The 21,804-nt window shown below is 45.2% G+C and overlaps 1 protein-coding gene and 1 long non-coding RNA gene across 5 annotated transcripts in view; one reads left to right on the forward strand and one right to left on the reverse strand.

Annotated features, from left to right (window-relative positions):
- Positions 1-21,804, reverse strand: part of GIGYF2 (GRB10 interacting GYF protein 2) — a 153,996-nt gene that overhangs the window by 26,647 nt on the left and 105,545 nt on the right. For 3 of the 4 annotated variants that reach the window (XM_074964058.1, XM_074964056.1, XM_074964057.1), the window contains exons 20-21: positions 3,898-4,068; positions 721-957 (exon numbers count right to left, since the gene is read on the reverse strand). In XM_074964058.1, the coding sequence (XP_074820159.1) occupies positions 721-957; positions 3,898-4,068 (408 nt within the window). The remainder of the gene's footprint in view (positions 1-720; positions 958-3,897; positions 4,069-21,804) is intronic. The other variant, XM_074964059.1, reaches the window with a different exon arrangement.
- LOC141994064 (uncharacterized) lies at positions 10,102-20,166 on the forward strand. Its single transcript, XR_012641008.1, has 3 exons — positions 10,102-10,126; positions 19,113-19,199; positions 20,132-20,166. It is a non-coding gene; the product is annotated as an uncharacterized LOC141994064 (long non-coding RNA).

Consider the following 21,804-nt stretch of genomic DNA (forward strand, 5'->3'; position numbering starts at 1 on the left):
ACGGCAACAACTTTGGGGACTAAAACGTGTGCATTTGCCGAATAAAAAATTAGTTACAATGCATAAACCATTTTGATCATTTTTTTCCTCAAAAACAGCATGGTATTTACTTGAAGCATATTTAAGGCTCAGTTACCTCACACTGGAGGCTACTAAAACAACTGAAAGCCAAACAGTATAAATGTTTTTCAAATTAAGAACTACAAAAAGGGGGAATTAAAAAAGACTTCTTGCAGGTGCTAGCTGCAAGGTGAGTTGGGGCCTGTGATGTAGAGATCACTCTTATGTGGACCAAGGGATGCCACCTTCCCACCAGACAAACTAAGTCACATGCTTTCAGGTCTCCATCAACAACTCAGCTCCTTAGAAACAAGCCATGACTCTCCTCGAAGTGGAATAAAAAAATGTTATTTTTCTCTTCCGGCAACTTTCTTGGCTGGCTGAGCTCTCTCTTCCTTCCTTCCCATTTGTTTTAATTTACTCTCCCCTTGTTTCTCTCATCCTTCTCCAAATATCGAGCATCTCTTCCTCCCCAACAACTCTTTGCTTTCCCTTCTCCTTCCTCATCATACAGTTCCACCACTCAGTTCCCTTTCTCTTGATTTAGTCCAATTACTAGACGCCTTCCAAGCCAGTTCCATTGGTCCTACACTATAGGGACGTTTTAACTGCACACATCGGGTGAGTGGGAAAGGAAGTTAACTTGTGGAAGAGCATTACCTTCATCTGTGCAAGTTGCTGCTGCTGCTGCTGCTGCTGCAACCGGCGCAGAGCCTCCTGTTGCTGCTGCCTTTGTCTTAATAATTCCTTCTGGCGCTGGAGTTCCAGCTCCTTGTGCTTTCGCTCTTCCTCTTCAAGCTGTAGTCTGGCTGCCTCCTCTTCCATGTGCAACCGGTTTTCCTCTAGTCGACGCTGGGCCTCCTCCTCTTCACGTGCCCATTTGGCAGCTTCCTCTTCCTTCCCAGGATACAAAGAACAGTAAAGTCTCTAAGAGGACTCAGAAGATCTAAATTACTTCATGAAACATGTGATGCTTAGAAGGCCTGACAGAACAGATGGAAGCTTTTTATTTAATTGTACAAATATGGTCAGTAAAGAACACATTTATTCAACTTTATCCTTTTCAGGCTGAGAAAATAATTTGGTCTATTGTCCTTCAAAATACAGATTTCACAATACTCCCTGAATTAGAAGGGGAAGCTTTCCTTACGGTGAAAGCTAGCTACAGGTCAGACAGGACAGAGGGAAAACCCAAATACTGCCCCACCTTTTCCCTGGGATTTTTATTCATATTATTACTGTGCACCTCTACTACTTGCTACTAGCCCTCTCAGTGAAGCGCTGCTGCCAGCTTTGAACACATGAAATGAGGTAAAGTAGAATAAAAAAGGGAGACAAGGTTTGCAGATCAGATTAGAAATGAGGGGGAGGGAAATTAACACTCAAAAGATAAGATTTGTCTATTTCATACTGCTAGAACAGGGAAGGAGAAGGCTCTTAAACCAACAAGCACAAGATTATGTGGTGGGATAAGGAAGGAAGTATTGCTAGATGAATTGTTAGAGTAGGAAGAGGAACAGAGACAGACACTGACATGAAGTTATGAATTTTAACAGTGGGCAACTTTAAAGTGGATTCTGAAGCTAATGTGGAGACAATGAAGTTGTCTGGGGACAGATGTGATGAAGACACTTGTCATAACTATAAGGGTAGCCTAAAATTGCTCCTTACCTGTAAGGGGTTAAGAAGCTCAAATAACCTGGTTGGCACCTGACCAAAGGAACCAAGGGGGACAAAAGATACTTTCAAATGGGGGGGGGGGGGGAAGGGGGGGAGAGAAGCTTTGTTTTGGGTTCTTTTTTTCTGTGTTCGTTTGCTCTTGGGACTAAGGGGGTCCGGACATCAATCTATGTCCTCCAAACCATTCTGAACCAGTCTCTCATATTACAGAAATTGTAAGTACAGCCAGGCAAGGCGTACTAGTTTATCTTTGTTTTCTCAACTTGTGAATTTTCCCTTCCCTGGAGGGAGGTTAATCCCTGTTTTGTTGTAACTTTGAAACTAAGGCTAGAGGGGGGTTCCCTCTGTGTTTTGTGCATCTTTTGTTACCCTGTAAAGTTATCTTCCAACCTGATTTTACAGAGGGGATTTTTACCTTTTCCTTTTTTTTTTTTTTAAATAAAATTCTTCCTTTAAGAACGGACTGATTTTTTTTCCTGTGTCCAAAGATCCAGGGATTTGGGTCTGTGTTCACTTTGTAACCAATTGGTTAGGATATTATTCTCAAGCCTCCCCAGGAAAGGGGGTGTAAGGGCTTGGGGGGATATTTTGGGGGAATAGGAACTCAAAGTGGTCCTTTCCCCGATTCTTTGTCTAAATCACTTGGTAGTGACAGCATACTGTTCAAGGACAAGGTGGAATTTGTGCCTTGGAAAGTTTTTAACCTAAGCTGGTAAATACAAGCTTAGGGGGTCTTGAATGCAGGTTCCCACATCTTTACCCCAGAGTTCAGAGTGGGGAAGGAACCCTGACCACTTTTAAAAAAAAGTGTAAGATGGCTGGCAGAAGGAGTGGACACATAATGGAATCTATAAAGCTCAGAACTTAGGAGGCCACAAAAAAAGGAAGTTACAGTAGCCAAGGCAAGAGGATATGAAGGAGCATGGATAAGGTTTTCAAGCAGGAGTGCAGACTTGGCAGAGTGGAGTCAGGCAGATTGGCAAACACAGGCAATGTGGGAGAAGAGTCAAGGATGATACAGTATTCTGTAGTAATGTCCAAAACACTACATCTTACAGAGTAAATATTTTACACTATCATGGTAGAATACTATAAACATTTTGCCCCTCTTTTTAAATTAATGACCACAGACTGGAAAGCTTAGGCCACAACATATTCTGGAGCCCCAGACAAATATGTAATGGAAAGTAAAACATTCAACAAATACAGCTCTGTCACAGACTGGCTGGCCCCTTAAACTATTCCCACTGAGCTGAGTGTGATAGTGACTTGATGACTGATAAAGATGCAGAAGATCAGAGAGAGGACTATTTAAACAGATCTGTGAACTCAGGAGAGGAGACCCAGGAGAGAGTGGAACAAGGGGATTTTCCTCTCTGGGAGAGGCTAAGTGAAGTCAGGCTGAAAGACGCTCACAGGGAGCAAGTTAGGTTCTTGGGGGGTGGAGCCAAAGATTGGACCTGTAAAGAGTAGGGAGACTTCTGAGGTAAATTGCTGGAGTCCCTGGGTAAAGGAGGCAGTGCGGGGAATCCTGCTGGAGGAAAGACCACAGAGAACAAACAGGCAGGCTGGCTCCTGTGAAGGGCCAAAGCACCAAGGCTTGTTGGAGAATAGTGGCTTCAGGAAGATTTATGTTAGGCAGGACAGTGCTTGATACCAGAGACAGTGAAAGGCAGTGGAATGCTAGGAAAGGGTTGAGAACCAGGCCCAGAAGATAAGTTGATTATTTGGGACTCTGAACTACATTGGACATTTTGATAACCTGGAAGGGCTCAGAACTAGCTACTTCTCAGCCAGAACTGAGTGGCATGCAAAGACAGATGGCCTGCAGGGGGCAATAGAGACAACCCCCCTTGCAACATGGCATGGTGCAAAGAGGCGCTCTGCTGACGAATGTGAACTGCTACCTACTCCGCCTTCTCAACAATAAAATTGTGACGGCTTCCCACAGCACCAAGTTTGTTCATCCTTATTACCAGGTTGAAAGGAAAATGTAATCCATGTTCATTCAGTTTAATTCTGCCGACATGCAGTTCCATTTCCAGATTCCCATCCTGATCAGAAAGGCTCATCCTCTCCTCAGCTGGTATTACTATTAAGTCTCTGTGTTCACTCAGTTCCAGCATCTCCCATGCCTGAGCATGGTAAATCCCTTACATTCATTTTCACCTGTTTACGAAGCAACTCTTCTCGCTGACGTCTTTCCTCCTCTTCTCTTCTCCTCTCCTCCAACCTTCTAAGTGCTTCCTCCTGTTGTTGTCGTTCCTCTTCCTCCCGCTGTCGTCTTAATGCAATTTCCTGCTCTCTCTGCCGCCTCAGGGCTTCTTCCTAAAGATGGGAACAAAAGTGACACACACCAATTCACTAAACAGAACACAAGGTGGTCTGGCCACAGAAGTTGTCTCAGGGAAACCTGGGCACCCAACTTTTTTTTTTTTTTTGGTGTGTTAGTGTTAACATAGAGCATATTATAAAATCCCAAAAATACAAAGCTATGGGTTAACAAATATTGTGGTAGGACATGCATCCCTGAGACAAGTGAGTTTTGATGAAAACATTGGTTGTTTTTAGGTTGGAATGGTCTCCCAGCTGGTACTAAGGGCGGAGGGGGGAGGGGGGGAGATGCCAGGCCATGGCATGCGGCCCGGCACCCCTGTTGGTGCTGGTGGGGGGGGGGGGGGGAAGAGTTGGCGGAGCTGGTAGGGGCTTCCTACCCAGCTCCACGTCCTTGCAACTCCTGGGCGGCAGAGGGACCAGGGGATTCGCTGCTCCAGCCACAAGCGCTGGCTGCCGCAGAGCCCATTGGCCAGGAACCACAGCCAATGGGAGCTGTGGGGGCGGGGCCTGTGGGCAGCATAGAGACCACACACCGGCCCCTCTGCCACCTAGGAGCTGCAGGGTAGCCAAGCCAGTGAGACCCAGGGAGCTACCCACCCCAAGGTAAGTGCTCCCCGCTGGCCCCAACACCCTGCCCCTAGCCCTGAGTGACCTCCCACACATCCAAACTGCTGCTGCTGGCCCAGGGGCTGCCTGGCTCCAGCAGCCCCTGAGCCAGCACCCACCGCTGCAGAAATCACGGCGGTCATGGAAAGTCTCAGAATCTGTGACTTCCATGACAGACTCACAGCCTTAATCATAACACATCAAAGAAACGCATCTTGCAGCATGCCCCAAAGGTCACACTAATTTTGGGCTCTGGTGAATCAAGGGAACGCTAAAACCATTGCCCTTATCAACAGTCCTATACCACATCATACATGTACTGCATAAATGAAGTATAAACATACAAATTGCCATACCAGATCAAACCAATGGACCAGTTTACTGTCCGGGACAACAGTAACCACAGATGCTTACAGGAAACTACATAATGGACAATTATGGAATGACCTGCCAAAAGGGAAGTTTTTTATATTCCCCAGCAGTTAAATGCCTGAAACATAAGGGTTTATATGCTTTCTGTTATCCTACGTAACATAACTGTTATTCCAGGCGAATGGCTTTGGTTTCCAACCAGTATGAGAAAAAATGATGACCCTTTGACCATTTTCTCTTTTTGTTTATTTAAACGCTATATGGCATATTAGGGACGGCCCACGGGCACGTGTAGCACATTGTCTGGGCCAATTCTGAAGCCCATGCCTACAGCTAAAATATATTCACTCAGGAAGGGAGAAGGATGCAGCAGCTGCTTTTTCATCTGTCTGATAAAAGATGGCCCTAATCTTCAATTACAAGCACTTTCCCTGCCCCCAGCGATAACGGGAAGGGACTCAAAACAATTTCTGACTTTCTGATGTGACTCTTAGGTCTATGGGAAGGGCTCACAAACTGCATTTTGTTTGTTTGGGGAATGCGAGCAAAGTTTTAATCACAGAACATCTCCCTGCCCAGATTATGGACAGGCACAATCTCCCAGTCAATGACTAGTGCTCAACACTCACTGCCTGAAAATGAACCAAAGACATAGGAGCCACTGGGTCCCTCTTGCAAGTCAACAGATCACTAATACCACTGCCCCACTTTCCCTTGTAGAAAGGAGAGCACAAATGTAGCAAGAGTAGAGAGATTCCTTCCATTCCACAATTAAAGGAGAGACATTGTTGCATCATGGGCAGTTGAAAAATGAAGGGGTGGATGTGAGGAGGGAACTGATCTATTTTTAAGAGTGCTAATAATAAGTAGGTTTGATTTATAAACGAATGAAAGCAATAATCCAGATCACGAAAAATTGGGAGCCAGGTGGTTTGAACTCCTGGGTGTGATCAACTGGACTCCACTGTTAAAAGAGAATCTTAAATTGGGTGAACAAAACAGGGTCATAGTCAAGAGAGAATAATGCAATCTCCCAGATTTTCAGATACTTTTTCCTTGATGTTTCTTTCCCAGCCTTTACAGGGTCTTCATATGCAGAGTCACACAAACATACTTAAGAACAGGGGATCAATAGAGAGGCATACACCACACACAGACCACTCTGACTGGCCATTTCCAGTTTTAGAGGGTCTGAGGCAAGAGCCTTTTGGAACTCGGTAATTTATGGAGCTATTTTTTTTCTTTTCCCCCCATCAATTAACTTTATGGCAAAAGGTTCACATGACTCCTTTGGATTAGAAGAAAAATATGAAATATAAAAGTTTTTCTTTGCAAGAGAAATATGGTTTGATATGCGGATATTTAAAATCTATCCTTGTGTAACTGTCAAAGGCCCTTTTATAGACTTCTCAGCAGCTAGACGCTGGTTTACTGGTCCACCATTTGCATGTTGTAACAGAAAAAGCAATACAGGGAGCTTGACTCAGAGTTCCAACTTAGATTCTTTTACTTTCCTTACACTGTATTCCAAAAGACAAACATACCATGAGCATGTCTACGCTACAAACTGAAGTTGTCTTAAGTTAAATCAACATACAACCACCGCAGTAATTACTGCAGCTTTTTATGTCCACACTACCCTCCTTCTGTTGGTGGATAACGTCCTCACCAGGTGCACTTGCACTGACTTAAAAGGGGCAGTGTGGGGGGCCAAGAGCACAGTCTCCCAGGTCCACGTGGAGCTCCCCGCGCAGAGAGCCCTGCTGCCACATGTGCTCCTGGCTCCAAGCACAGATAGCAGCCTGGTTCGGAGTGGGGAGCTGGGGGGCCAGCCGTAGCTGTGAGCAAGGCACAGGATTCACAGCAGGGAGCCTACCAGACTTTCTTGTCAATTTCATGGCTCCAGCATGGAGCCATGAAACTGACAAGAATGACAGCCAACAGTCAATGTAAGTAATGCATCACACTAACTATACCGACACACGCCTTATGCCTCTTGTGGAGGTGGAGTTATGAGAGTGCAGTAGGGCACTTACATAGGCAGGAGCAAGGCTGTAGTGTAGACACTGACATAATTAGGTCAATGTAAGATGCCTTATGTCGACCTAACTCGGTAGTGGAGACCAGATCTATGGTTGCTCTGAAATGTAATCCTCTTGTTTCACATTCATAATCCACTTACCGACAAAAATTTCTGGAAAGCATTATCTGGTGTGCAATGTTCCACGAACAGCCAATATTTAATTTAATGCCTCAAATATTTAATTTCTGAGTTTGAAAGTGTACCAATTCCTCATGTAAAGGTATTAAAGATCATGGAATTGTATACACGTGCTCTGGAAAAAATGGATGATATGGTGTTGGTGCCCTTTAAAGCTTGCTATCTACCACTGTCTGTTACTGGAATTTGCAGTACTCCCCTCACTGTATTTAAAATTGGTAATTATTGCAAATATAGCAAATAAGTGTTTATACTAGGGCTGTTGATTAGATTAAGCGCAAACTCACGCGATTAACTCAGAAAAAGTAATCACGATTAACAGTGCAATTAAAACTGATTAATAGCAATTCATTTTTTTAAACAATAGAATACCAATTGAAATGTATTAAATATTTTTGGATGTTTGGTACATTTTCAAATATATTGATTTCAATTACAATACAGAACACAAAGTGTACAGTGCTCACTTTATATTTTTTATTACAAATATTTACACTGTAAAAATGATAAACAAAAGAAACAGTATTTTTCAATTTACCTCATACAAGTACTGTGGTGCGATCTCTATCGTGGAAGTACAACTTACACATTTACTTTTTTTAAAAAAAATACACAACTGCACTCAAAAACAATGTAAAACTTTAGAGCCTACAAGTCCACTCAGTCCTACTTCTTATTCAGCCAATCGCTAAGACAAACAAGTTTGTTTATATTTACAGGAGATAATGCTGCCCACTTCCGATTTGCAATGTCACCTGAAAGTGAAAACAGGCGTTTGCATGGCTCTTTTGTAGCAGGCATTGCAAAGTATTTAGGTGCCAGATATGCTACACCTTCGTATGCCTCTTCATGCTTCAGCCACCATTCCAGAGAACATGCTTCCATACGGATAACGCTCATTAAAAAAATAATGCGTTAATTACATCTTAGATTGGACTCCTTGGGGGAGAATTGTACGTCCCCTGCTCTGTTTTACCTGCATTTTGCCATATAGTTCATGTTATAGCAGTCTCAGATGACCCAGCACGTTTGTTTTAAGAACACTTTCACTGCAGATTTGACAAAACACAAAGAAGGCACCAATGTGAGATTTCGAAAGATAGCTACAGCACTCGACCCAAGGTTTAAGAATCTGAAGTGTCTTCCAAAAATCTGAGCAGGACGAGGTGTAGAGCACGCTTTCAGAAGTCTTAAAAGAGCAACTCTTGATGCAGAAACTACAGAACCAAAACCAACAAAAAAGAAAATCAACCTTCTGTGGTGGCATTTGACTCAGATGATGAAAATGAACATGCGTCGGTCTGCACAGCTTTGGATCATTATCAAGCAGAACTCATCATCAGCATGGAAGCGTATCCTTTGGAATGGTGGTTGAAGCATGAAGGGACATATAAATCCTCAGCACATCTGACACAAATATCTTGCGACGCCGGCTACAACAGTGCCATGAAAATGCTTGTTCTCACTTTCAGGTGACATTATAAACATGAAGCGAGCAGCATTATCTCCTGCAACTGTAAACAAACTTGTTTGTCTGAGTGATTGGCTGAACAACAAGTAGGACTGAGTGGACTTGCAGGCTCTAAAATTTTGTGTTTTATTTTTGAATGCAGTTATTTTTTTGTACATAATTCTACATTTGTAAATTCAATGTTCATGATAAAGAGATTGCACTACAGTATTGTATGAGGTGAATTGAAAAATACTATTTCTTTTGTTTTTTGCAGTGCAAATATTTGTAATAAAAATAACTATAAAGTGAGCATTGTAGACTTTGTATTGTGTTGTAATTGAAATCAATATATTTGAAAATGCAGAAAACATCCAAAAATATTTAAATAAATGGTATTCTATTGTTTAACATTGCAATTAATTTTTTTAATTGCTTGACAGCCCTAGTTTTTACTGGTAAAGATTTTAAGGGCTGTTAATTCTTTTTCAACTTTCTGTACTCCCAATCTACATTTGACCTTTGCCTTAGTTTCTTGCCTCTAAGTAACAAGTTTCTTCTACGCCAAGTTCACTTATTTTGTTACCCATAACAGCTATTCCTAGAAGACCCATCATGATATGAAGCACTAAATACAGGAAGAGTTAGATTCACAGTCAGTCTTGTCCATAGAATCGATTCTGTGTATTTCTCTATGTACTATCACTCTGTAAAGGATGCAATTTTTCAATCTGATCATTATCTCAGTGAATTGTATTTCTCTCTGAAATGAGCAAACTGATTTTTTTATCCTTACAAAAGGTTTTTGATTATCAAAAATAGGATCCCAACCACAAGGGGACGTTTAATACAATACAGAAAAGGTAAACTGGAAAGGAAGAAATCAGAGGGGAAAAATCGTGAATTATTCCCCTCAACACATGCGAAGCAAGTCATACAGCAACTTGTGGACAAATAATCACTGATAGCTAACCTATAGGAGCTCTAAATTCCAACATAAACAGTGACAGAGTCCACATTTACCTTGTCTGGTTGCTGAGCTCTCTCACCAAGAAAAAGTTTACAAGCTAGTCATCTCTACTCCATGCTCAACCAACACATATGAAGATTTCCCTGCCATGTTCAACAGTATTTCGGACTTCAAATCCTTACCATGGATGTCAGAAAGCACCCATGACACATATTGCAGGCTTTACTATTTTGTGTTGGAATCCAGCTCCTTTGTACAATGGTTCTGATACCATCTACAGCTGCTGTTTGACTCACGCCTCAATACAGGCTGTAACAGCAGTAAAACTGACAGGACTATACACCTGAAAGTTAAAGGCAACAGAGTGACAACTGGTCTCAGTTTTCTTCATAGTCTTCTCAAACATGCAGTCTTTGGAAACATGAAACAAGTGAGTTTTCTTTTGATCCTTCCTCACATTTAATGCCTTTGAATGAAATGATCAGAAACACCACTGGTATACACAGTATATAAAGATACCTCTCTCTACATACGTATACTGACAGATCTCAAATGTTTTTTCCAACTTTACCAATCTTTCCTATTCACCTCATGTATGTTTTCCTATCTACTCTTTCTATCTTTGCCTCTATATCGCCTTTTCTCTTCTAATACTTTCAACAGAATTACTCAGATAAATTTCAAATTGAGATAGCAGATTTTGAGCACATTTTTCGTTCGTTCGTTTTGTTTTTTGTGTTTTGAGAGAGAGAGAGAGAGAGAGAGAACAACCTTTCACAAGTGTTTTAACAATGACCCTGGAAAAAAGTTTGAATTCTCTCTACTTTCTTGTAATATCCCAACTTATCTGAAAGCATTTTTCCACTTGAAAAAAGGAAACATTTGGTCTTAAAAAATTACTTGCCAAATAAATCTCTTAGCAGGTAAAAATAAAATATAAAGAAGAAATCTGTTTCTCCTACATCCTTTGTTCTTTCTAACCACTTCCTTAAAAGGCACAGAATTTCAAATAAATTAAAGCAGCTTGATGAGAGAAAAGGTTTATTTTTCTACAACATCAATAAAAACACAGTTTAGTGTAGCAGGCAATTTTGTAACAATGAAGCCAGTTCAAGGAACAATGACTGACCAAATTGTTTTCTGACAGACAACCTCCACACTGGAAATATGATGCAGAGAACCAGAAAGAAAAACAAACAAACAAACAAACAAAAAAAACTTATTTTATTAAACTGGTACATGGCTGATGTGGCCTTTGGCATTTTTAGTCATAGATGGGGTGTGATGAGGAGCTGAGAAGCATGACAATTTTATTTCAATCAAACTCTGTACCTGCAGTGGCCCTCAGCCACACTAGACTCCTGGCTTTAAGGGTTGAACTTCTTTTTATAAGGAAAGCTCACCACATTTTCCTTATTTCACTTCAAAACTCTAAATCCAGAGATGGTTTATCAGCTTTGACCTCTTCTATATCTTGATTTTTTAAAATGTTCTTCTAGTAATATAGTGCCCAAAAATGTTCATAATATTCCAGGGTTTGTTCACATGAACTATTATGTGAAGTGCCATGATTATTCCTTCTAATTTGCGCTGTTCCTATATTGAGGAAGTACCAATATTCATTTTCCATTCTATATGGATCCTGTCACTATCCTTTTTGTCCCACCCCAATTTCATGCATCTCGCCAGTGTACATACATTGCTGTGCAAGTTTCCTTTCAGATATTTAAAATGAGACTAAGAGCACCAGAGAAGATACTTATGTAGGGTTTTCAGTTTTAGATTAACCTAGAATCCATTGAAGCAGAAAAGTGATCAGTTTTTGTAAAATGTTCACAAAAATACCTGAAATTTACAATGCTTGCAATGCTGAAAACAGCCTGAAGATGGCACTGGCAAGGTCTACAGATCTCCCAATCTGCCTGGGATCTCATCCCCTGGAGACGGGACTTTAAAGGGGGACAATTTTAGATATAGTTCAGGGAAACTATGATCCAGGTCATTAATCTATGATCCAGCTCACTGTTGTACAATGTAGTGAAAAAACAAGACTGGATTAAACATGGATTACCATGGAATTCCCTCTTACTAGTAAACGGTTGCAGATTATGTATCTTAATTCTCTTATAAAATCAATTTATAGTTCACCATCAATAATATATTTACTAACCTTATATACTAGTCTTTTATGCAGTATTATATCAAAAGCCTTCCTGAAGTCCATGCAGAATAAGTCTACAGCTTCACCCTTCTCAGCTCTCACTGTCACCTCCTCAAAAGAAGTTAATTAATTTGTTAATCATTATCTCCTCTATAAATCTGTGCTAATTATCTTTGATTAGTCTGTCATTAGTTACCAGAATTTCTTCCAGTATGGAAATCAGATTTCAAGATTAGCCTGGTTATTCTGTTGATTTTTTAAAAGTATGAACGTAACATTTTTCTTTCCAGTTAAAAGATTAAAAAACGTAATTCTGCCTGACTTTCAGAATTATGGAGCCATGGTAACAGCTCCATAGTCAACATAAGACACTTTCCATTATAAAACCAATTTTGATACCTCTTCCACTCCACCTTCAAATTAAAAAAAATAAAAAGACAATTTTCTGTGAAATTCTATATTGGTAATATCCTGCCAAAAGTGACCATTTCTGTGCAAAGCCAAAGTGGATATGACTGGCCATTTCAGAGATAATGCCAGAAAGTGACTGGCGTTTCATTTCCAAAAGTTTACCATTCCTGCCATTGTATATATCGGAAATAACCTGGCCTAGGAGCTCTACAGTTAGAACTAGAGTGCATTACACAGAATGGACAACTGAAAAGTTACTTATTACAAAAAATGAGTATGAAAATTCTCTACTGCTTGAGTGCTACAGTCTACCCTGGCATTTTCCAGCCACAGGAATTCAGTCCCCAACTATGCTACTCGCCATTACAAACTGAAGTGATTCCATCTACATAAAGATAACATGCATTAACAATGGTAAAATAAAAAAAAACCCTTCATAAAAATTGAGTTATAGTTCACAATACTACAGTTTTATTTGAACGTCATAAATAACAAAAACCAAGTATTTGGAAGGGAGGAAATTTTTAATCAAGGTTTCACAACCAACCTCAACATCGCCCCAGCCTTTAAACCAGAAATCCTCCTATAATTACTCATCCTTGAGGACATAAAATTCTAACATGAGCCAAAAGCCCTTCTGTTATACCACCTACCTACTGTATATGGTCCAGAGACTTACATACAGAAAATCTTCCAGTGCACCACACACCTTTTATGGGATAGTTATACCAACCTTTTCCTTCTTATCATCTGAACAGACCAGAAACTTAACCCTTCTACATACCAATCTCCTACTATGATTATTCATTTCTCATATACAATAAAAAAAACAAAACAAAACCCAAAAAATCCACCATCCCATTTTGAGCTAAAGAGATTAATCATCCATATTCACCCTTCCTGTACAGACTAGCAACACTAATATACTGCCTGTATTTGGCTGGGAAGATGACTCACTGACTAACCACCACTTCAAAACATGTATTTGGTAGGAATTTAAGATGTATCAGCAGAACCACCTTAACTTATTCTAAATTCATCATGAGTATGTTGTTACGACCTGATGTTGACTGATTAAACCATCTGCCACCAGAAAAGCTGCCATTTGTGTATGACATTTAAGCTCACAGATATTGGGTAGCTCACAATCACTTTTAATAGCTGAGTAAGCATGACATGAATTACTACCTGCATTGGAGTATACTGTATTGACCAGAGGCATCTAAGTAAGGATTAGGGAACTTTGTGCTATTCACTGAGCACACATGCAGAGGAGGACAAGGTCTTTACCACAAAGAGTTTACAGTCAAAGATGAGATTCAATGAGAGGAAAAGGAACAGAAATAAGAGCATAAGTTTACACAGGCTATGTGCATAATTAGATTTTAAATCTTGAAAAATAAATTTCAGCAAAATTTATATCTCCTATAATATGGGGATCTTTTTAAATATATCAAGCCCTGCACTCTAATCCAGGTCTTGAGAGTTTGAGGTCTACCTTGAATATATCCATGAAAAAGCTACTCTTTTCAGAAGAACTGAAAGTACAGTTCTAAAATGGAAAAAACACCAAGATCACGGATTCCTCTTACCAGAGTGATGGACCATTAAAAAGACTACTCTGACACTAAAGAGTATTGAAGCTTATTTGGAGAGGTTTGTGAAGAACACAAGAAAAAGCCTTCAGTATTAAGCTGAGGTTCATTTTTAGAAATGGATGTTAATTTGTGGTTTTAGTCTTGAGATTGATTTATGGCTACAGGTAATATGCAGGTGAATAGGTAAGTTCTCTATTTTCCAGTCTGATTTAGATTACTTGTCCTCTCAAAATGAAGGGGACAAGCCCTTCCTTATTTAAAAAAGTTTAAACATTAAGCGTCCACTTTGTAAGAATCTACACACCTTCTGCACTAAGCTCCAACAGGTTGATGGAAAAGCAAATCCTGGAATGAGATCCTCCCCCTTGACATGACAGGTTTCCCATGTGAGCTCCCCAGATAAAGCTCACATCTATTGTAATTCTGTTCAACAGGTGGTCTGTGAGGGGCTTCTGCCAGCAGATACTTCCCAAGAATTTAAGAATATGCTTGTAAAGGATCAGAGATCTGTTCTCCTCCTGGTGGTCCCACTGGGGCAAAAGTTTGGTTTGCAGGTATCAAAGGGAAATACCACGCCAAAGAAAATTTTGATATTGGACATTTCCCTTCTAGCAAGGCTCATTTTTCTATTAGCAGTTATGGTCCTGCTTCTTCAACTGCACAAAGAAGGCTGAACTTAGTTTTGGAATGGTCAACCTAGGCAAGAGAAAATGAAGTGTAACTGGACTACTAGATACCTAGAGGGGGTTAGAGTCACGTCCTCTTTAATTTAGATCCCACAAAGGAGGGAAAAAAAAGTGTTCCATTCAGAGAGGAAAATGAAATAGTCACAAGGAGGCTCCTCAGCTGTAGGTCTAAATGAAACAAAATGCAAGGCTGCTTCTTTCAGCCAATGGTCCAGATGGACCAAAGCAAAGCAAAAAAAGACAATTCTCACCATGGCAACAATGTCAGTTATTTCTCCAGTTATTCCTATCCACTAGCCAGGGGATGATTAATGAATCTCCCAGGACAAGAGGAAACTAGAGAGGAGCTCTTCTTTCTCCCTAAGAACTTTTCTCACTCCCTGCTTCTGGAAGGCTGCTTCTTTTTTATGCCCCCCTCCACCGCAATTCAGGAGTCACAGCTGTCAAATCTACCTCCCAGCAGTTTGAATATTCAACAGCTGCCACTTCTTCTCTTCAAGTCTGGCCAGCAGGACTGTGAAACATCTGATGGGCAAGAATCCTTATTTTCACATACTTGCCCTTTGACACAAGGATCACACCAGTTTGGTATGTAGTAGGAATTAATGAGCTTTTCTGAAAATGCTTTACAAAATCGTTCCATGGAAGATGCCAGGAGATTTCTTGATTTAAAAAAGGAAACTTTCCATAGGGTAGGGATCGGCAACCTTTGGCACGTGGCCCACCGGGATAAGCCCTCTGGCGGGCCAGGCAGGTTTGTTTACCTGCTGCATACACAGGTTCAGCCGATCGCAGCTCCCACTGGCTGTGGTTAGCCGCTCCAGGCCAATGGGGGCTGCGGGAAGCGATGGCCAGCACATCCTTCAGCCCACGCTGCTTCCCACAGCCCCCATCGGCCTGGAGCGGCTAACCACGGCCAGTGGGAGCTGTGATTGGCCGAAATTGTGAACACAGCAGGTAAACAAACCTGCCCGGCCGCGGGCCAAACGTTGCCGATCCCTGCCATAGGGTATCGAGACTCACTGATCAATTTTTCAACCTTGTCTGCTTTTGAAGTATGAAGTAACTCTAACAGCTACCCCAGATGCACTGGGAAAGTGATTAAGGGGTCACTGACTTAAATCTCAGAACTTGTGAGCTGTTGCTAAGAATGCCTGAATTCTTGAAGGATTTGTGAGGAATGAATTTTATTAGATAAGATAAGGGCAGAGGGCTGAAGATTAAATCCAGGTAGTCTTTCTGAATACATTTCTAAAACAGGTCTGTTAGTTCTGGCCCATACCTGACTGAAATGGCAAAAATTTGCCATTAAGCAATAAGGCCTTAGACAGAACCTATACTGTTTCCATAATCAACAACAACCAACATCTTACTTGACCCTTCCTGATGCAAAAATAGTCTTAACCACGGACAATCACGCCCCACTGTTCCCGTAAGAATTGCTAATTACAGAATCACCATGACCAGTTAATGCATCTATGGATACAAATATGCTATCCTCAATCTTAACTTACAAAACAAAAGTTAGGGCTTGTCTATGCAGTGGGGTAATGTGCTCTGTGGGGGTGCGAATGCTAAAGAGCATTAACATGCTGTACATTAATTGGCCCATGTAGACCCTGTTGATGCATTTGAACATAGTGCTGTTTGAAAGAGTACTACATTAAAGCACACTAACGAACCTTTAGTGCACACCACCAGGGTTTAGATGGACCAATTAATGTGCAGTATGTTAGGGCAATTTAGAAATCACACCCATATAGAGCACATTACCCCGCTGTGCAGACAAGCACTCAGTGCAGTTTTGAAGGATCAGTTAGTAGTGAAGACATGTAAAAACCCAATGATCTGTAGTCCAAGTTTACTATACTCCACAAATACAATGGACTTTACCAATATTTGATGTCTGCAGGCATATGCTATGGACTTCTTTAAGCCCTTACGAAAAAGACAGTTACCTTTTCAGTAATTGGTGTTCTTCAAGATGTGTTGCTCATGTCTATTCCACAATAGGTGCGAGTGCTTGCCATGTGCACCGGTGCCGGAAGTTTTTCCCCTAGCAGTACCCGTAGGAGGAGCACCCCAGTGCTGTATGGCACTGTATAAGAGGAGCTGTGGGCTCCCCCAACCCTCAGTTCCTTCTTGCCAGACAACTCCAACAGAGGGAAAGGAGGGCAGGATGTGGAATAGACACGAGCAACACATCTCGAACAACACCAGTTACAGAAAAGGTAACTGTCTTTTCTTCTTTGAGTGATTGCTCATGTGTATTCCAAAACAGGTGATTCCAAGCTATATCTGTTGGAGGTGGGAGGAGTTCACAGATCCCCGGGACAGAGTACCGCCCGGCCAAACCTGGCGTCATCCCTGGTTTGGCAGACAATTGCATAGTGCGAGGTAAACATGTGAACCGAAGACCAAGTGGCGACTCTACAAATATCCTAGGGACGTGGGCCACAAAGGCAGCCGATGAGGCCTGGGCCCGAGTCGAGTATGCCTTTACAATTGGTGGTGGGGGAATACCCACCAAATCATAACAGGTGCAAATGCAAGAGATGATCCAGTGGGAGAGGTGCCGGGTGGAAATCTACCGACCCCGCATGCGTTCAGCTGAGGCAACAAACAGTTGAGAGGACTTCCTGAACGGCTTAGTCCGTTCCAGGTAGAAGGCCAGGACCCTACGCACGACGAGCATGTGGAGGCGGCACTCCTCACTGGATGCATGTGGCTTGGGGCAGAGGACAGGGAGGAAAACGTCCTGGCCCAAGTGATAGACGGAGACCACCACAGAGAGGAATGCGGGGTGTAGGCGGAGCTAAACCTTATCCTGATGAAAAACTGTGTATGGGGGGGTTCAGAGGCCAGGGCCCTGAGTTCCGAGACCCTCCTGGACAACATAATAGCAACCAGGAAGGCCACCTTCTATGAGAGGTGAGACCAGGAGCACATGGTCAGAGGTTCAAACGGGGGCCCCGTGAGATGGGCTAACAGCAAGTTCAGGTCCCACGGCGGGACAGGAGGCCTAGCATTTGGAAAAAGACGGTCCAATCCCTTAAGGAATCGTTCAGTCATAGCATGGGAGAACACCGTGTGTCCTTGCACCGGCAGATGGAAGGCCAATACGGCCACCAGGTGCACCTTGACTGACGAGGGCACCAGGCCCTGGGCTCTAAGGTGAAGGAGGTAGTCCAGGATAAGCTGGATCGGGGGTTGGAGGGGTGGGGGGGAGGGGGCACAGGGGAAACACCCTGCTCGGCGGCCCATCTGGAGAACCGGGACCACTTTGCCAAGTAGGCGCGACGTGTGGAGGGTTGCCTACTTTACAGGAGGACACGCTAGACCCCCTCCAAACACGTCCGCTCCTCCCCGCCTAGCCACTGAGCAGCCACACCATGAGATGGAGACCCACTAGGTTGGGATGGAGGAGGCGGCCCCCGTCCTGGGAGAGCAGGTCTGGGCGGAGCGGCAACAGCTGCAGCGGAGCCACTGCCAGGCCCATGAGGGTCCCGTACCAATGCTGCCGGGGCCATGCCAGGACAATCAGAAGGACCCGTGCCTTATCCATTTTTACTTTCTCCGGGACCCTGCTGATGAGAGGAAACGGGGGGAAGGCATAGAGAAACTGGTCTGACCAGGACAGGAGGAAGGCATCGGAGATAGCGCCCCTTCCCAGACCACCCTCTGGAGCAGAACTGGGGGCGGTGCCAGTTCTGTCTCGTCGCGAACAGTTCCACTTCAGGAGCTCCCCACACTCGGAAGAGCTGGTGAGCCACTTCCAGGTGGAGAGACGACTCGTGCTGGGAGAAGTCCCTGCTCAAGCGATCCGCCCATGCGTTGCGGACTCCCAGCATGTGGAAGGCCCTCAGGGAGATGTCGTGGGCTATGCGGAAGTCCCACAGTCTGAGGGCTTCGCAGCAGATGGCGGAAGATTGGGTCCCGCCTTGCCTGTTGATATAGAACATCGAGGCCATATTGTCCGTGAGGACACTGACCACCTTGCCCTGTAAGTGCGAGCAGAAGGCCATGCATGCCAGACGCACCGCCCTGAGTTCCTTGACGTTTATGTGTAGGGATAGCTCTGGGGCCGACCACAGCCCTTGGGTGTGAATGGTCCCCACATTAGCCCCCCAACCCAGGTCCAACGCATCGGACACCAGCTCCAACGACGGGACCCTGTCCCAGAAAGGGACCCCTTGGAGCATGTTGTTCAGGGTGGACCACCACCGAAGGGAAGGCCATCACCGGGTCAGGCACGGTGAGGACCTTGTCCATCCTGTCCCTGGCCTGGGAGAACTCAGAGGCCAGCCAAAGCTGGAGGGGCCTCATTCCGAGCCTGGCGTGGCGGACCACATACATGCACGCCGACATGTGACCCAGGAGCTGGAGGCACGCTCTGGCCGTTGTCACAGGGAACTTTGTGACCGTGCTGCTGAGCCCCTTTAGGGTCTCGAATCTGTCCAGTGTGAGGGAGGCCATGGCCGACGAGGCGTCCAGGAGCGCCCTGATAAACTCTATGTGCTGGACCGGGACTAACGTGGACTTGGTGTCGTTTATTAACAGGCCCAAGGTAGCACAGGTGGACAGCAGAAGTGTCACGTGATCCCGCACCTGTGACCAGGAGCTGCCCTTGACCAGCCAATCCTCCAGGTAGGGAAAGATCTGGACCGCCCCCCGGTGCCTGAGGTAGGCTGCTACCACCGACATACATCTTGTGAACACCTTTGGGGCAGTGGATAGGCCTAACAGGAGGACTGTAAATTGGTAATGATTCTGTCCCACCAGGAAACGGAGGAAGTGTCTGTGCCCCTCAAATATGTGGAGGTGGAAATATGCGTCCTGCAGATCTAGGGCAGCGTACCGATCCCCTTGATCCAGGGAAGGGATGATGGAGGCCAGGGAGACCATGCAGAACTTGAGTTTGACCATAAACTGGTTTAGATCACATAGGTCCAGGATGGGCCTGAGTCCCACTTTGGGATAAGGAAATAGCGGGAGCAGAGCCTCTTGCCTCTGAACTCCCCGGGCACCATTTCCACCGCTCCCAGGTCTAGGAGCCGTCCCACCTCCTGCTCTAGCAAGGCTTCGTGCGAAGGTTCCCCCAGAAGGAACCGGGGTGGGGGATGGTTGGGCGAAGGAGAAACAAATTGCAGCATGTAGCCCTGGGAGATCGTGTTGAGGACCCAGCAGTGCGAGGTTAGTCGCAACCACTCTGGGAGGAAAGCACACAACCGATTGTAGAAGGAAGCTTTATTGAGGGGGGACCCCCTTTGGGAACTGTCAGGGTGCCCCCTGGCATCCCATCAAAACGGCCTTTTCCCCACCTGCTTGCCCTTGGGGGACCCAGGCTGCGGGGCAGGCCATGACTGCCGCTGAGGGCACTTCTTATAGTCTCTCGACTTTTTATAGGCAGCCTTGTACTTAGGCTGGACAGCCAGAGCAGGGGCCTGCTGAGGCTTAAACTTAGTTTTGGCTGGAGCCGGAACATAAAAACCCAGGGTCTGCAGGGTCATGCGGGAGTCCTTCATGCCATGCAACTTTGTATCCGTTTGTTCCACAAACGGAGTCTTGCCGTCAAACAGAAGATCCTGCATGACTGACTGCGCCTCACTGGACAGCCCGGACAGGAGCCACGACACCCTTCTCATGGACACTGCTGAGGCCATGGATCAAGCTGCCGTGTCCGCTGCATCTGACGCCGCCTGCAGGGATGCCCTGGCAGCAGCTGCACCCTCCTCCACCAGCACCCTGAACTCTTTTTTTAATCGCACTCCTGGAGGGAGTCCTCGAATTTGGGAAGTGAACCCCACAAGTTGAATTTCTATCTGCCCAGGAGAGCCTGGTGGTTTGCCTCGAGGATGAATAAACCTTTCTGCCAAAAGAGTCCAGCCTCCTTGAGTCTTTATTTTTCGGACTGGGGGCTGGTTGGCCCTGCCGCTCCCTGTGGTTGACCTACTCGACCACCAGGGAGTTGGGCGCCGGGTGGGTGTAGAGGTACTCATGCCCCTTGGAGGGTATAAAGTACTTGCGTTTCGCCTTCTTCGAGATGGGAGCCAGGGAAGCTGGCATTTGCCACAGGGCATTTGAAATCTTTGCCACCCCCTCATGGAGGGACAAAGCCACCCTGCCCGGTGCTGAAGATGACAGTACATTGAACAGGGAGTCCGAGGGTTCCTCCAGCTCCTCTGCCTGGAGGTGAAGGCTTGATGCCACCCGTTTTAAAAGTTCTTGATGGGCCCTAAAGTCCTCCTGCAGGACGGAGGGGGGCAGGGCCGCTATTGCCTCATCCGGAGAGGGTGAGGAAGCCGGTACGGTGCTCTTGGTATCCGCTGGCACTGGAGGGTCCACCACTTGGTCGGTCTCCAAGCACGGTGCTAAGGACATACGTCCCACCGACCCTCTCCTCAGGGGCCTGGAGAGAGAGGCTGACTGTGCCCCTAAGGCTCCGGCTACCAAGTGGGCCCCCACCGGGGGCTGCGTCGGAGGCCACGGTGCCCACTGGTACCACTGTGCTGGCCACTGGGCCAAGTGCCACTGCACCTGCTGTGGCACCGATGGCCCTGACTGTTCGGCCTGGCCCATGGAAGGGTGACTATGAGTGGAGTCTGGGCTGACGAACAACCTGCCGCTGTCACAGGACTGGGAGGAACAGTGGTGCCGGGAGCGACGTCGCCCATGGGACCGTGATCTTGATGCGGAAGACCGGTACCGCCTGTAGCTGCTGCTCCGCGATCTGCTCCAACGGGCGGACTTGCGACGGCGCGGTGCCAGCTACCTATGACCCGGGCTGCGGAGACGGTGCCTTGGTGGAGACTTGGAGTGGGATTCCGAGCAGGAACGGTGATGACATCCATGCCGCGACCGGCTGCAGTAACCCCTGCGAGACGAGGGCCTCTGACAATGTCTGCCTCGGTCCTGTCGGTAATCACTCCGTGGCATGGAGCGATGCTGGGAGTCCCAAACAGACGGTACTTAACTAGACAGTCTGGTAGGAGTAGAGGACGAGCCATGTGGACTGCACCCCAAATGGTCACTGGGCAGAGAACGGCATCAGGAACGTTCCCGCGCCGGGGGTGACTGTGGAGAACCCAGCAGTGGCTTGCCTCTAGAGCAGGGGGCCGACACCAGCGGCGTTCCTGGTAACGGCATGGTCATGACATCTCTGGATGCCTGCAGGGCCTCCGGCATGGAAGGCATCCGGACATCCAGGAAGGCCTGATCCAACACGGCCAGGCTACTCCGCTCAACGTGAGTC

Source organism: Natator depressus, chromosome 9 (assembly GCF_965152275.1).
Source record: "Natator depressus isolate rNatDep1 chromosome 9, rNatDep2.hap1, whole genome shotgun sequence".
In the NCBI taxonomy this organism is placed as follows: Eukaryota; Metazoa; Chordata; order Testudines; family Cheloniidae; genus Natator; species Natator depressus.